The sequence below is a fragment of the Ceratotherium simum genome, chromosome 3 (assembly GCF_057802395.1).
Source record: "Ceratotherium simum simum isolate JZ-2026a chromosome 3, ASM5780239v1, whole genome shotgun sequence".
Taxonomy (NCBI): domain Eukaryota; kingdom Metazoa; phylum Chordata; class Mammalia; order Perissodactyla; family Rhinocerotidae; genus Ceratotherium; species Ceratotherium simum.
Window position 1 is genome coordinate 6,059,106 of NC_141902.1, and position 14,803 is coordinate 6,073,908.

Sequence of the window (14,803 nt, forward strand, 5' to 3'; positions counted from 1 at the left end):
TAGAAGATATAGTATTTTACAAGTATGTATGTAACTACAAAACAGTGCCTATAAATAGAAAAAGTAACCAAGTCTTCACTCTTTTATCTTAGCTTCAAATGTAAATCCCATTTTTTTGCTTTTTTCTCAGAAGTCACAGATTAATACAAAGAATCACAATTTAAAAAGCAGCCAAATACATTACAAAACTGGTGACACAAAAGTGAAAAAAATGAAGGTAGTTCACAACTGTAATCAAGTCATCACAGAGGAAACTACAACATGGGAACAAGATGGGACCTTAAAAGTCATCTAGCCCTCCCTCACATCTTAGAGGTGAGAAAACTGAGGCCTAGACCTGGTGAGGGACTTGCTCAAGGTCACACAGCTAATTTCCTGTAAAGCCAGAACTATAACCCAAGTCTGCTGGTAGGTCAACAGACATAGGTCAATATTATATCAAGTATATCAAATGAAAGTGATAGGTCAATATTATAATATATATATTTTTCATTTTAACATATATGGAAGTTGGAAAAATAGGACACCTCTCACACATCTACAGAAATAAATCCTTTTATTTTATAACATTCCTTTTCTCTTTTAAGATGCATACAGTACGTGTAGCCCAAGAATTTTGAGAAAAGCTATAGAAGACCTGGCACTATTTTTGAGAATTACACAACTGGGCAGCAAAATAACACCTTTATAAATGTCAGGACATATAGAAATAAAATTTAGTGTTTGCACACAAAAAGAGGGAAGTTACATTCCACACGTTTTCTTAAACGTGTATTTAAATGTTTCCTAAAACTTTGGTCATCATGCTTTATTATAACTTCTCAAATTTTACAATTATGTAGATGATTAAACCCAAATAGGAAGCGAATATATCACATCAACACAGCAGCAAAAGCAAGCTAATACTGCACAATCATGTTAGCAGACTGATTTCAGAAATACATGTTTTTCACAAACAGCACACAAAACAGTTTGTGATAACATAGTTCAACGACTTTTCGTCCACTTCATAAAATAAGGCTGAGTAATGAGACATAGCAGAACATGATTACATAATAAAAAGTATATTTTTAATTACAAATCTAATTGTACATAGAGGGCAACAAACTGCAGTTTCTATAGAAGAGTGCAAATGAGCAGGACTTTTCTCAAAAATATTAAAATTGGATTCATTCCATGTGCCTCAGAATTCATGAATATTAGGTTACATTAATTATTTTAGGTTTCTGTGTGATGGGAACAAGTGGTAGGGTTGATACAGGACAGATGTGTACTCATAGGCTGCAAATAAAAATAGCCATTGACTTAATTTACTGGATGAGAAGTGCAGGCACTGAAAATGTGACTCTAAAGAAGTTCCATTTGTCATCATGTAAACAGTTTTGTTCATCATATCATATTTCATCAAAGATTCATAATTCATTTCAAATTGTCATATCCAGCAATTCCTCTAAACTCTTTTTGATATGTGGTGGCTGAGACGCAGCCTGATTTAATAGATTCTGACCCATCTGTGCAAAAAGTGCTTTGGATAATTTAGCTGTGGCTGTTCGTATATTTCCTCCAGCTCCGGGCAGAGAGCCACTATTTGTCATGTTCCCTAAGAGATGCCACAAAACAACTAACACTTTCTGTTCTGTGGCATGCGGCTTCCTTTGATAAAGTTCCATAACAATATCTGAAACATAAAAATATGGTAAACAGTGAGGTTTTAAAAAAATAAATTCAAGTTCTGCTAATTAAAAAAGCATATAAAATATACTAAGCTTCTTCCCTATGCCATTTGTCCTAAAATGTTAGGCATTTAAAAAAAAATAAGGTCTGAAACTTTCCTCCCAAAGACTGGAATCTTCAAGTATGAGAATTCCATATAGGGGCCGGCCCTGCAGCATAGTGGTTAAGTGTGCACGCTCCGCTGCTGGCAGCCCGGGCTGGATCCTGGGCGCCCACTGATGCACCGCTTGTCAGGCCATGCTGTGGCGGTGTCCCATATAAAGTGGAGGAAGATCAGCACAGATGTTAGCTCAGGGCCAGTCTTCCTCAGCAAAAAGAGGAGGATTGGCATGGATGTTAGCTCAGGGCTAATCTTCCTCAGGAAAAAAAAAAAAAAGAATTCCATATATAGGTCAATTAGTTCAGGCAAAAGTAGTAAAGACAGGAATCAAACCCAAAATGCATCCCAATGTTTTCCAAATCTAGTTAATTAAAAATTTGTATAATTTTTAACCCATGGACCTTAAATCAAATACATAATTTGAAATAACAGTTTTGTATGAGCATCAATATTTGATTTGAATGTCCTTTTATTTTTCCTGTACTATTTCTACTAACAGGAAGACTAAATATTTACTGGAAAAAAAAGGATAAAATTCTTTTGAAGGAAATTTTTGGGGTAAAAGTCTTAAAAGGTCCTCTTGTGGATCAGTATACAATTTATTCCTACTTCATGGGTAATGATATTGAATTTGGTAGCTATCCCTAAAATTAAATTGAAATGCCCATCAGTTTATTCTTAGTTAATAAAATATTTCTTTAGAAATAACAATTAAAAAATATTTACCAGCAAGCTTTTCAGTCATATCCTGTTTTGCTTTTCCATTTAAAAACTGAGCTTTTGTGCAAAATGGCTGTAGAAGTAAGTAATTGTCTAAACAAAAAGAATAACACAGAGACAGATGTTTAAAGAGTTACGAGATCTTAGTTATTTTCCATTACATAGCATTGAAAGGAAAAAATATTCATGCAAATAAATGCAAATGTGCTAAAAAGATTTTTTAAGTGGTTAATCACTATTTGCAATTCTCTATAAAACCTTAACAGAGTAATATTTTTACAGCAAGTGAAAAACAAAAATACCTCACAGAATATTAAAGGAGCTATCATATAGTATAAAAAAGAAAAAGAATTGTTTATCTCTTAGGCATCTTATTCCAAATGATAGTATATAGGTTTATCAAAAAAACAGAAAAAGAATTGCTTTTTGGGGGGTTGTTTTTACCTTTACTGGTTTTTTCAAAGTTTTAATTTTGAAATAACTATAGATTCACAGGAAGTTGCAAAGATAGTACAGAGAGGTCCTGTGCACGTTCCCCCAAAGGTTACGTCTTACATAATTACAGTACATATCAAAACAAAGACTCTGACATTGGTGCATTGTATATATAGTTCTTTTTTTTTTTTTTTTTTTAAAGATTTTATTTATTTTATTTTTTCCCCCCAAAGCCCCAGTGGATAGTTGTATGTCATAGCCGCACATCCTTCTAGTTGCTGTATGTGGGACTCGGCCTCAGGATGGACGGAGAAGTGGTGCCTCGATGCGCACCCGGGATCCGAACCCGGGCCGCCAGCATCGCAGCGCGCGCACTCAACCACCAAGCCACAGGGCCGGCCCTGTATATATAGTTCTGTGTCACTTTATCACGTGTAGATTTGTGTAACCAGCACTGCAATAAGACACAGAACTATTCCATCACCACAAAGGCCTCTGCAGTGCTGCCCCTTTGTAGTCACATCTGGTCCCTCCTCCTGAACCGCCCTAAACCCTGACAACCACTAATCTGTTTTCCAGCTCTGTAATTCTGTCATTTTGAGAAGGTTATACAAATGAAATTCTACAGCATGAGATCTTTGGGGACCAGCTTTTTCCACTCAGCATAATGCCCCTGAGATCCATCCAAACTGTTGTGTGTATCAATCGTTATTCCTTTTGATTGCTAAGCAGTATTCTACACTATGGATGTATCACAGTTTTTTTCATGATTAACCCATTGAATTACATCTAGGTTGTTTGCAGTTTTTGGCTGTTACAAATAAAGCTGCTATGAACAATCATGTACAGGTTTTTTCATGGACGTAAGTTTTCATTTCTCTGGGATAAATGCCAGGGAATACAACTGATCTGCTATATCTAAGTGCATGTTTAGTTTTTTAAGAAACTGCCAAACTATCTTCTAGAGTGGCTATACCATATTATTTTATATTCTCACCAGCAATGTATGAGAGATTCAGTTTCTCTGCAACCTTGTTAGCATTCAGTGTTGTCACTATTTTTTAATTTTAGCTGTTCTGATACTTGCTATAGACTGAATATTTGTGTCCCCCCAAAATTCATATGTTGAAATCCAATCCCCAGTGTGACGGTATTTAGAGGTGAGGCCTTTGGAAGGTGATTAGGTCATGAGGGTGGAGCCCTCATGAATGGGATTAGTGCCCTTATAAAAGACCCCAGAGAGCTCCCTTGCCCCTTCCACCATGTGAGGACACAACCAGAAGATGGCCTTCTGTGAACCAGGAAGTAGGCCCTCACCAGACACTGAATCTGCTGGCTCCTTGATTTTGGACTTCCCAGCCTCCAGAACTGTGAGAGATAAATGTGTGTTGTTTTTAAGCCACCAGTCGCTGGTAGTTTGTTATAACAGCCTGAAAAGGCTAACACACTTGTGTAGTGATCATGGTATTAATTTGCATTGGCATTTTCCTAATGACTAGTGATGTTGAACATCTTTTCACGTGTTTATTTGCCATCCATAGATCCTCTCCGGTGAAATGTTTATTCATGTCTTTTGCCCATTTTCTAATTGGAATTTTTGTTTAATGTTGAGTTTTGAGAGTTCTTTATATATTCTAGATATGAATCTTTGTCAGATACGTGGTTTGCAAATATTTTCTCCCAATCTGTGGTTTGTCTCTTTATCCACTTAATAAGGTCTCTTGCAGGGCAAATGTTTTTAATTTTGATGAAGTCCAATTTATTGACTTTTATGGATCATGCTTTTACTGTCATGCTAATAACTCTTCACCAAGCCCAAAGAAAAGAGGATTTTCTTATATGTTATCTCCTAAAAGTTTTACATTTGAATCTATGATCCATTTTGAGTTAATTTTGTATCAGATGTGAGGCTGAGGTAGAAAAAAAATTGAAAAGTCAAAGATAAGGGAAGAGAAAGTCAATTTAATGGGATAATATTTAAGCACCAGAAACGATTAAAAATACTACTGAGAAAATGAAAAAATTTTATCACATTAAATGACAAAAATTGAATAGCTAGGATTTCAGCATTATAAAAAACATGTAGAATCACAAAGTATGAAAGTAAAGGTGAAATAATTTGAGTGCCAAAGTAAGATTTCTTACCTACATGCTGACTCAGTGCCTGAACAACACTTGTGGCAGCAGCATAGATGCCTGGATTCTTGGAATTCAGATTGTTATCTACTATCGCTGGAATTAGCATGTTGATTATAGGAGACAAGCTGTCTCTAAGCAAAGGAATCATTTTGTGCATTGTTTCTAGAGCCACCAGATTTACTTTACTATTGGAATCATGAAGTCGCGATTTAAAAGCATCAAAGATCTGAAAGTAAATTGGTAAATTATTTAAAGTGAAATAATGTTTATACCTATTATATTTAAACTCTCTTTGGTATTTCATAGTATTTACCTACTAAGGGAGAAATATACTGCTTAAAAACATACACACATAAGATCTTATTATTATTATTTTATTTGTGAGGAAGATCAGCCCTGTGCTAACATCTGCCAATCCTCCTCTTTTTTTGCTGAGGAAGATTGGCCCTGGCCTAAGATCTGTGCCCATCTTCCTCCACTTTATATGGGATGCCAGCATAGCATGGCTTGACAAGTGCTGCATTGGTGCACGCCCGGGATCCGAACTGGCGAACCCTGGGCCGCCACAGCGGAGCGCGAGCACTCAACCTCTTGCACCACAGGGCTGACCCCCCCCCCCTTTTTTTTGTGAGGAAGATCAGCCCTGAGCTAACATCCATGCCAATCCCCCTCTTTTTGCTGAGGAAGACTGGCCCTGAGCTAACATCTATTGCTAATCTTCCTCCTTTTTTTTTTTTTTTCCCTTTTTCTTCCCAAAGCCCCAGTAGATAGTTGTATGTCATAGCTGCACATCCTTCTAGTTGCTGTATGTGGGACACTGCCTCAGCATGGTCCGACAAGCAGTGCATCGGTGCACGCCTGGGATCAGAACCCGGGCCGCCAGTAGCAGAGCGCGTGCACTTAACCGCTAAGCCACAGTGCCGGCCCCATAAGATCTTATTTAACTTGAACTTACATAATAGGAATTTTATAAAAATTTGGATCCTAAATCTAAGTGTTAAATCTTCCTATAGCGAAAAAAGAAGGCTTCAAAAATCACCCAAAAAGACATCCTAATAAATTAAGGTTGAGAAATTTGGCTCAGGAGGCAGATGACTGACTTACTGTAAGTGCAATAAAAATGCTGTTTTCTGGAAGGTACACATCAGTTTAGCTAACTCTAAGAACACAAGAAAAGTTTCAGTTTTTATCTCCATTCTTAACAGAAGTAGCCACGGTAGCTTCACTGTAGAGATCTGACCTAGTTTCAGTTTAGGTTTCTCATGAGAATTTGAGATGCAATTTCTGAGTTAAATCTTTATTATTACCTCTTACCCTGATTATTTTAACAATTATTCCTTGCTCTTCAGAATTCTTAACTTTCATATATTGAAGATATAATAAAGTGAACAGCTAAGCAATTCTTTAGTGACATCAGGTGAGTGAAGAGCTATTCTGGGAGGTGGAGACGATTAACTAATAATTTCTGATATCTATATATATCAGTTAGAATTATTAGTTAATAGTTATAGCTATGGGCCGGCCCTGTGGCTTGGTGGTTAAGTGCGCGCGCTCCGATGCTGGTGGCCCGGGTTCGGATCCCGGGCGAGCACCGACGCACCACTTCGCCGTCCATCCTGAGGCCGAGTCCCACGTACAGCAACTAGAAGGATGTGCAGCTATGACATACAACTATCTACTGGGGCTTTGGGGGGAAAAAATAAATAAATAAAATCTTTAAAAAAAAAAAATAGTTATAGCTAATATATACAGGTATTAATTATATAATAATATATTAGTTATACATTAAATATAAAAACTATAATACTTTATATAAATAACATTTTTCATGTTAAAAATAGTCTTCCTAAGAGATTTATTTTCACTCAACAGATATCCAAAAATGTAACTTTCTGGTTCCCATGATATGGTAATGTGGTACTTTTCTTCTGAAAATTAAGAGGCAACACCACTGGAATTAAAAGAGTAGTTATGATATGTTTGTCACGTTTAATGCACATAATACAAATTTAAAATGGAATTGAATTAACAAATTACTAATGGAATTAACTGAACTAAACTCTGATGAAGCATAAATAATCTATGCTCTGGTACCACTAACGTTTATTACAATCTCCCTCTCTACTGCTTGTTGTCTTCCTAAAGGTAGGTATACAAATTAGGATACACAGAATTTTAACCTACATATGAAAAATTTTAATATCTATTCTTAAGTAATATCAAGTCTCTTAAAAGCCCTGGTTTTTAAACTATTTATTGATTTACCCAACATATACTTATTGAATGCCAGGTTCCAAGAGCTCAGAGAACACAGAGCTTTCAAGGAGTTACCATCTAGTGTGAGGATTCGGACACATCAGCAGCTATATTCTCACTAATTTTTTCCCAATTATTTTGAATTGATCTAGAATGTTTTTAACATAGCAAAACCTAAGCAATCTATTCTTTTTACTTATTTCAACACTTTAAAATAACATATACAAAGTACTAAGATTTAGGGCAATTTTTTATACTAATGAACTTTATTAGCCACAGTTTGAAAATGAAAATTAATTTTCATAGGTTCTTACCTTCACAATGTTTCCAACAATAAGCTCTTGATTGTTTTCAGTATCAGATAAAAGCTGCTTAATCCCATTAATACGATCACGAAAGTCTTTTGCATTTAATAAACCTGTTATGACTTTAATGTACTCAGCACTTTCTAAGGAACTGCGGGGAACTGATTTTCTGGTGACTTCACGAACTTCAGTTACCTCTCTAAAGTGAAGGAAAGGTAAATTTAATTTTGTTATTAATTTCCTATTAAAAATACAAACATACGTAATTCTCATTATACATTCATTTTTCAAAAATTCACAAAATGACCTAACCCATAGCCACAATACCTGTGTTGGGGTCCCCAGGATCTCCCCTGGGTAGATTTCTTTTTTTGTTTTTTTTTTTTTTAAAGATTTTATTTATTTATTTTTTCCCCCAAAGCCCCAGTAGATAGTCGTATGTCATAGCTGCACATCCTTCTAGTTGCTGTATGTGGGACTCAGCCTCAGGATGGACGGAGAAGTGGTGCCTCAGTGCGCGCCCGGGATCCGAACCCGGGCCGCCAGCATCGGAGCGCGCACACTTAACCACCAAGCCACGGGGCCGGCCCTAAGATTTCTTATAGCAGAAGGATACAAAGCAAAATCAGTAAAGGGAAAAGGCGCTTGGGTCAAAGTCTGGAGGAAACCAGAGGTAAGCTGCCAAGGGTCCTTTCCCAGTGGAGTCACACAGGACAAACTTAATTCCTCCAGCAACAAACCGTGACAACACATGTGAAATGCTGTCTACCAACAAAGCTTATCAGAGGCTCAGTGCCCAGGGCTTTTATCGGGAGTTGGTCACGGTTGGTCGTCTCCTAGGACATACTAAAATTCCAGACTCCCAGAAGAAAAGCAGGTCTTCAGGGCCGGCCCCATGGCTTAGCAGTTAAGTGCGCGTGCTCCGCTGCTGGTGGCCCGGTTTGGGATCCCGGGCGCGCACCGACGCACTGCTTCTCCGGCCATGCTGAGGCCGTGTCCCACATACAGCAACTAGAAGGATGTGCAGCTATGACATACAACTATCTACTGGGGCTTTGGGGGAAAAAATAAACAAATAAAATTATTAAAAAAAAAAAAAAAGAAAGCAGGTCTTTAGCATAAACCATATTGTTTGCTCAAATAATTTAGGCACAGTAAACTACTCTTATCAGTTAGGGAATGGTGGGAATCCTCCTAAAGTTCTAGTTCCCAGATGCTAGCCAAAGGCTCACCCTGCAAGTGGGCCTTTCCAAGGATAGCAGTCTCAGACCTGCTGTGTTAACTCTTTTCTGCAAAATAGCCATGTGAACATGCATGGGAAAACGAGAATCTTGAGACCAGCAGGGTTTACTGTTTCACTTATTTTGTATTACAAGCATAATATTTTTCATTGCTGTAAAGGGGTGACTCAATGTGGCAGACGATGATCCCTTTAAAACTAAAGAGTCATGCAAATTGACTGGTCTTACAGACCATGGTAACAACTGCCAGTTACCACGATTTCTCTGACTAGCAGTATTAAAATCAGTGCTAAAGTTGCCTTACAAGCAGTGATTAATGAATGACTCAGAATTATCCTGAAAGTGGACAGAAGATGGTGATCTAAAATGCAGATCCTAGAAGTATTTATCCACTATTTTTAATTTGTTTAAATACATTAATCTGAGGTTATTTGTGAAATGATTAATTTTATACAATGAGAAATAAAGAGATTTAAATTTATGTTTAAACTGAAGACTATATCATACATAAAAGGTGAATAAATGAAAAGAGGAAGACAGAAGAACACCTGAAGAAGCCATCTAATTACTGAAACCTGTCTTTACTTTTTTATTATTTTTTTTTGGTGAGGAAGATCAGCTCTGAGCTAACATCTGTTGCCAATCCTCCTCTTTTTGTTGAGGAAAACTGGCCCCGGGCTAACATCCGTGCCCATCTTCCTCTACTTTGTATGTGGGACACATGCCACAGTATAGCTTGATGAGCGGTGTCTAGGTCCACGCCCAGGATCCAAACCTGCGAACCCCAGGCTGCCGAAGCGGAGCACGCGAACTTAACCACTAGGCCACCGGGCCAGGCCCCTGATACCTGTCTTTAAAGATGGCTTTTTTGTTGTTCAAAACAGGACGGATTTGACAGTAAAATAACACTTAATATACCTTAGGGGGAAAAGATAAAGTAACAGTCAAATAGAGAGATTCACTAGGGATATTAACATTAATAAAATTTATAAAAAAGAGAAGACATTAAAAATGATCATAGAACATAGATGCAAAAATTCCTTTTTTTTTTTGCCCCTTTTTCTCCCCTAAGCCCCAGTAGATAGTTGTATGTCATAGTTGCACATCCTTCTAGCTGCTGTATGTGGGACGCGGCCTCAGCGTGGCTGGAGAAGTGGTGCGTCGGTGCGCGCCCGGGATCCGAACCCGGGCCACCAGTAGCGGAGCGTGTGCACTTAACTGCTAAGCCACGGGGCTGGCCCCAATTTTTTTTTTTTTTTGTGAGGAGGACCAGCCCTGAGCTAACATCCAATGCCAATCCTCCTCTTTTTTGCTGAGGAAGACTGGCCCTGGGCTAACATCCATGCCCACCTTCCTCCACTTTATATGGGACACCGCCACAGCATGGCTTGACAACTGGCGCGTCGATGCGCCCCCCCGGGATCTGAACCGGTGAACCCTGGGCCGCAGCAGCGGAGTGCGCGCACTTAACCGCTTGCACCACTAGGCCAGCCCCTAAAAATTCTCGACAAAATATTAGCAAACTGAATTCAACAATACATTAAAAGGATCATACACAGTGACCAAGTGGGATTTATTCCAGGGATGCAAGGATGGTTCACCATCCACAAGTCAATCAATGTGATACACCACATTAACAAACTGAAGGATAAAAATCATATGATCATCTCAGTAGATGTAGAAAAAGCATTTGACAAAATTCAACATCCATTCATGATAAAAATACTCAACAAACTGGACACAGAGGGAACGTACCTCAAAATAATAAAGGCCATATATGACAAGCCCATGGCTAACATCATACTCAAAGGTAAAAAGCTGCAAGTTTTTCCTCTAAGATCAGGAACAAGACAAGAATGCCCACTCTTGACACTCTTATTAAACATAGTACTAGAACTCCTAGCCAGAGCAATTAGGCAAGAAAAAGAAATAAAAGGCATTCAAATTGGAAAGAAAGAAGTAAAACTGTCTCTTTTTGCAGATGATATGATATTATATATAAAATACCCTTAGACTCCACCAGAAAATTGCTAGAACTAACCAACAGATTCAGTAAAGTTGCAGGATACAAAATCAATATACAAAAATCAGTTACATTTCTATACAATAACAATGAACTATCTGAAAAGAAATTAAGAAGACAATCTCATTTATAAATGCATCAAAAAGAATAAAATACCTAGGAATAAATTTAACCAAGGAGGTGAAAGATCTCTACCCTGAAAACAATAAGACATTGATGAAAGAAACTGAAGACGACACAAATAAATGGAAGATATTCCATGTTTGTGGACTGGAAGAACTAATAATTGTTAAAATGTCCTTACTACCCAAAGTGATCTACAGATTCAATGCAATCCCTTTAAAAATTCTTTTCTGCACCCCCCCCAAGCCCCAGTAGATAGTCGTATGTCATAGTTGCACATCCTTCTAGTTGCTGTATGTGGGACGCGACCTCAGCATGGCCGGAGAAGTGGTGCGTCGGTGCGCGCCCGGGATCCGACCCCGGGCCGCCAGTAGCGGACTGTGCGCACTTAACGGCTAAGCCATGGGGCCGGCCCCCTTTCAAAATTCTAACGGCATTTTTCACAGGTATAGAACAAACAATCATAAAATTTGTATGGAACCACAAAAGATGTGGAATAGCCAAAGCAATCCTGAGAAAGAAGAACAAAGCTAGAGGCATCACATTTCCTGATTTCAAACTGTATTACAATGCTATAGAAATCAAAACAGTATGGTACTAGTATAAAAACAGATACATAGATCAATGAAACAGAACAGAAAGCCCAGAAATAGACCCATGCATATATGGTCAATTAATTTATGACAGAGCCAAGAATATACAATGGGGGAAAGGATAGTTTCTTCACCAAATGGTGTTGGGAAAACCAAACAGCCACATGTGAAAGAGTGAAACTGGATCCCTATCTTACATCATAAACAAAAATCAACTGAAAATGGATTAAAGACTTGAATGTAAGACCTGAAATGATAAAAATCCTAGAACAAAATATAAGAGGTGAGTTCCTTGACATTTTTTTTGATTTTTTTGATTTGACAACAAAAACAAAGGCAAAACAAGCAAATAAACAAGTGGGACTGCATCAAACTAGAAAGCTTCTACACAATAAAATGAAAAGGAAACCTACTGAATGGGAGAAAACATTTACAAATAATATATCTGATAAAAGGTTAATATCCAAAATATATAAAGAACTCGTCTCACTCAATAGCAAAAAACCCCAAACAATCTGATTGAAAAATGGAAGAGGAATTGAATAGACATATTTCCAAAGAAGACATACAAATAGCCAAGAGGTACATGAAAAGGTGCTCAACACCACTAATCATCAGGGAAATGCAAATCAAAATCACAATGAGATATTACCTTACACTTGTTAGAATGGCTATTATTAAAATGACAAGAAATAACAAGTGTTGGCAAAGATGTGGAGAAAAGGGAACCCTAGTGCACTGTTGGTGGGAATGTAAATTGGTGTAGCCATTACCGAAAACAGTATGAGTTTCCTCAAAAAATTAAAAATAGAACTACCATATGATCTAGCAACTCCACTTTTGGTTTATATATTTGAAGGAAATGAAAGCACTATCTTGAAAAAATATCTGTACCCCCATGCTCACTACAGCATTATTTATATTACCCAAGACATGGAAACAACCTAAGTGTCCACTGACAGATGAATGGCTAAGGAAAATGTGGTGTATATACACAATGGAATATTATTCAGCCATAAAAAAAGAAGGAAATCCTGTCATTTGTGACAACATGGATGGGCCTTGAGGGCATTCTGCTAAGTGAAATAAGCCAGAGAAAGGCAAATACTGTATGATCTCCCTTATATGTGGAATTTAAAAAAACCAAACTTACAGATACAGAAAATAGATTGGTGGTTGCCAGAGGTGGGGGGGTGGGGGTTGGGCAAAATGGGCAAAGGTGGTCAAAAGGTACAAATTTCCGGTTATAAGGTAAATAAGTTCTGGGGATCTAATGTACAGCATGGTGACTATAGGTAACAATGCTGTACTGGATATTTGAAAGTTGCTAAAAGAGTAGATCTTCAAAGTTCTCATTACAAGAAAAAAAATTTGTAACTACGTGAGATGACGGATGTTAACTAAACTTATTATGGTAATCATTTCACAATATATACATATATCAAATCATTATGTTGTACAATTTAGAGCAATACAATGTTATATGTCAATTATATCTCAATAAAATTGGGGGTAAAAAGAATGAACACAATTCATGGCAATGCTACTTACATAATACAATTTATATGATACTGACTATTCAATAATGACCAGTCAGAGCAAATATAACAATAATGTATTGTGGGTATTATAATATAGGGAGAAGTAAAATGCACGACAAAAACAGCATATAGGATGAAAGAGGAGGAATGGAAATATACGGCTGTAATTAAGGTTCTTACATTATGCCTAAAATGGTCTAACATTATTTTTAAGTAGACTATGAGAAGATAAGATCCATATTATAAAGTATGTATATTACATAGCCCAGATCAACCACTTAAAAAAAACAATGAGGAGATAAATGGAATATGAAAATAAACATATACACATACATTGGCTGGCCCCGAGGCTTAGCGGTTAAGTGCTTGGGCTCCGATGCTGGCGGCCCGGGTTCAGATCCCGGGCACACACCAACGCACCGCTTCTCTGGCCATGCTGAGGCCGCGTCCCACACACAGCAACTAGAAGGATGTGCAGCTATGACATACAACTATCTACTGGGACTTTGGGGGAAAAAATAAATAAGTAAATGAAATTATAAACAAAAAACAAAAAACATATACACATACAAACACACCTCAATCCATTCAAAAGAAGGCAGGAAGAGGAAAAAAGAAACAGAAAATATAGGACAGATTAAAAAATAATATAAAGATGATAGGCTTAAACTCAACCATATGAATAATTACATCAAATATAAATGGTGGAATATCCTAATTAAAAGGCAGAGATTGTTAGATTGGATAAAAAAGCAAGACAATCATATACTGTTTACAAAAAATAAACTTTGAAAAGACATACTGGAGATGCAAGTCAAAACTATAACGTAGCAAAGAAAAATTATTCTGCCATTTGTAAAATGAAAAAGAAGACTTTATTTAAGATTACTGCAAAAGAGGTCATGACTATTGCAATATGGGAGACAGTGTGTTCAACACTGAATACAGCAAAGACAACTGGGGATTTATAGCCAACAGGCAGAGTGAGGGGGTCAGTGGATGGAAAATAAGAAGAGGACACATCAAGGTGAGGAGGTTTCTTGCTAAACTGGTCTAACAGGATTCTTGCTAAAGGCAGGCCTGGTAATTACACATCAAGGTGGAGGATAAGGAACTGGATCAGATATGGAGGGTGATCAGATATCACAGGAGAGGGGGAGGGACTGATTGAGCAGGATTCTTTGCTAAGACTGGCTGAGGCCGCCAAGGGCAGGGCCAAAGGAGGAGGCCTAGTGTAAAAGAGGGCTCAGAGGAGCCTGTCTAAAGTTTGGTCCAAGACAGAGCCTTTGTCAAACGAGATACCAGCTTACACCCACTTGAATAATAACAAGTGTTGATGACAATGTGGAAAAATTGGAACCCTCTTATTATTATTTTTTTTTTCCAAGGAAGATCAGCCCTGAGCTAACATCCATGCTAATCCTCTTTTTGCTGAGGAAGACCGGCTCTGAGCTAACACCTATTGCCAATCCTCCTCCTTTTTTTTTTTGCCCCCCAGTAGATAGTTGTATGTCATAGTTGCACATCCTGCTAGTTGCTGTATGTGGGACGCGGCCTCAGCACGGCTGGAGAGCGGTGCGTTGGTGCGCGCCT

At 37.7% G+C, this 14,803-nt stretch overlaps 1 protein-coding gene across 2 annotated transcripts in view; it reads right to left on the reverse strand.

The window, feature by feature from the left end:
- Positions 1-539: 539 nt before the first annotated feature.
- TOGARAM1 (TOG array regulator of axonemal microtubules 1) overlaps positions 540-14,803 on the reverse strand; it is an 86,060-nt gene continuing 71,796 nt past the window's right edge. The window contains exons 18-21 of one of the 2 annotated variants that reach the window (XM_087422244.1): positions 7,699-7,888; positions 5,135-5,354; positions 2,561-2,647; positions 540-1,678 (exon numbers count right to left, since the gene is read on the reverse strand). In XM_087422244.1, the coding sequence (XP_087278370.1) occupies positions 1,425-1,678; positions 2,561-2,647; positions 5,135-5,354; positions 7,699-7,888 (751 nt within the window). In that variant the 3' untranslated portion in view covers positions 540-1,424. The remainder of the gene's footprint in view (positions 1,679-2,560; positions 2,648-5,134; positions 5,355-7,698; positions 7,889-14,803) is intronic. The other variant, XM_087422248.1, reaches the window with a different exon arrangement.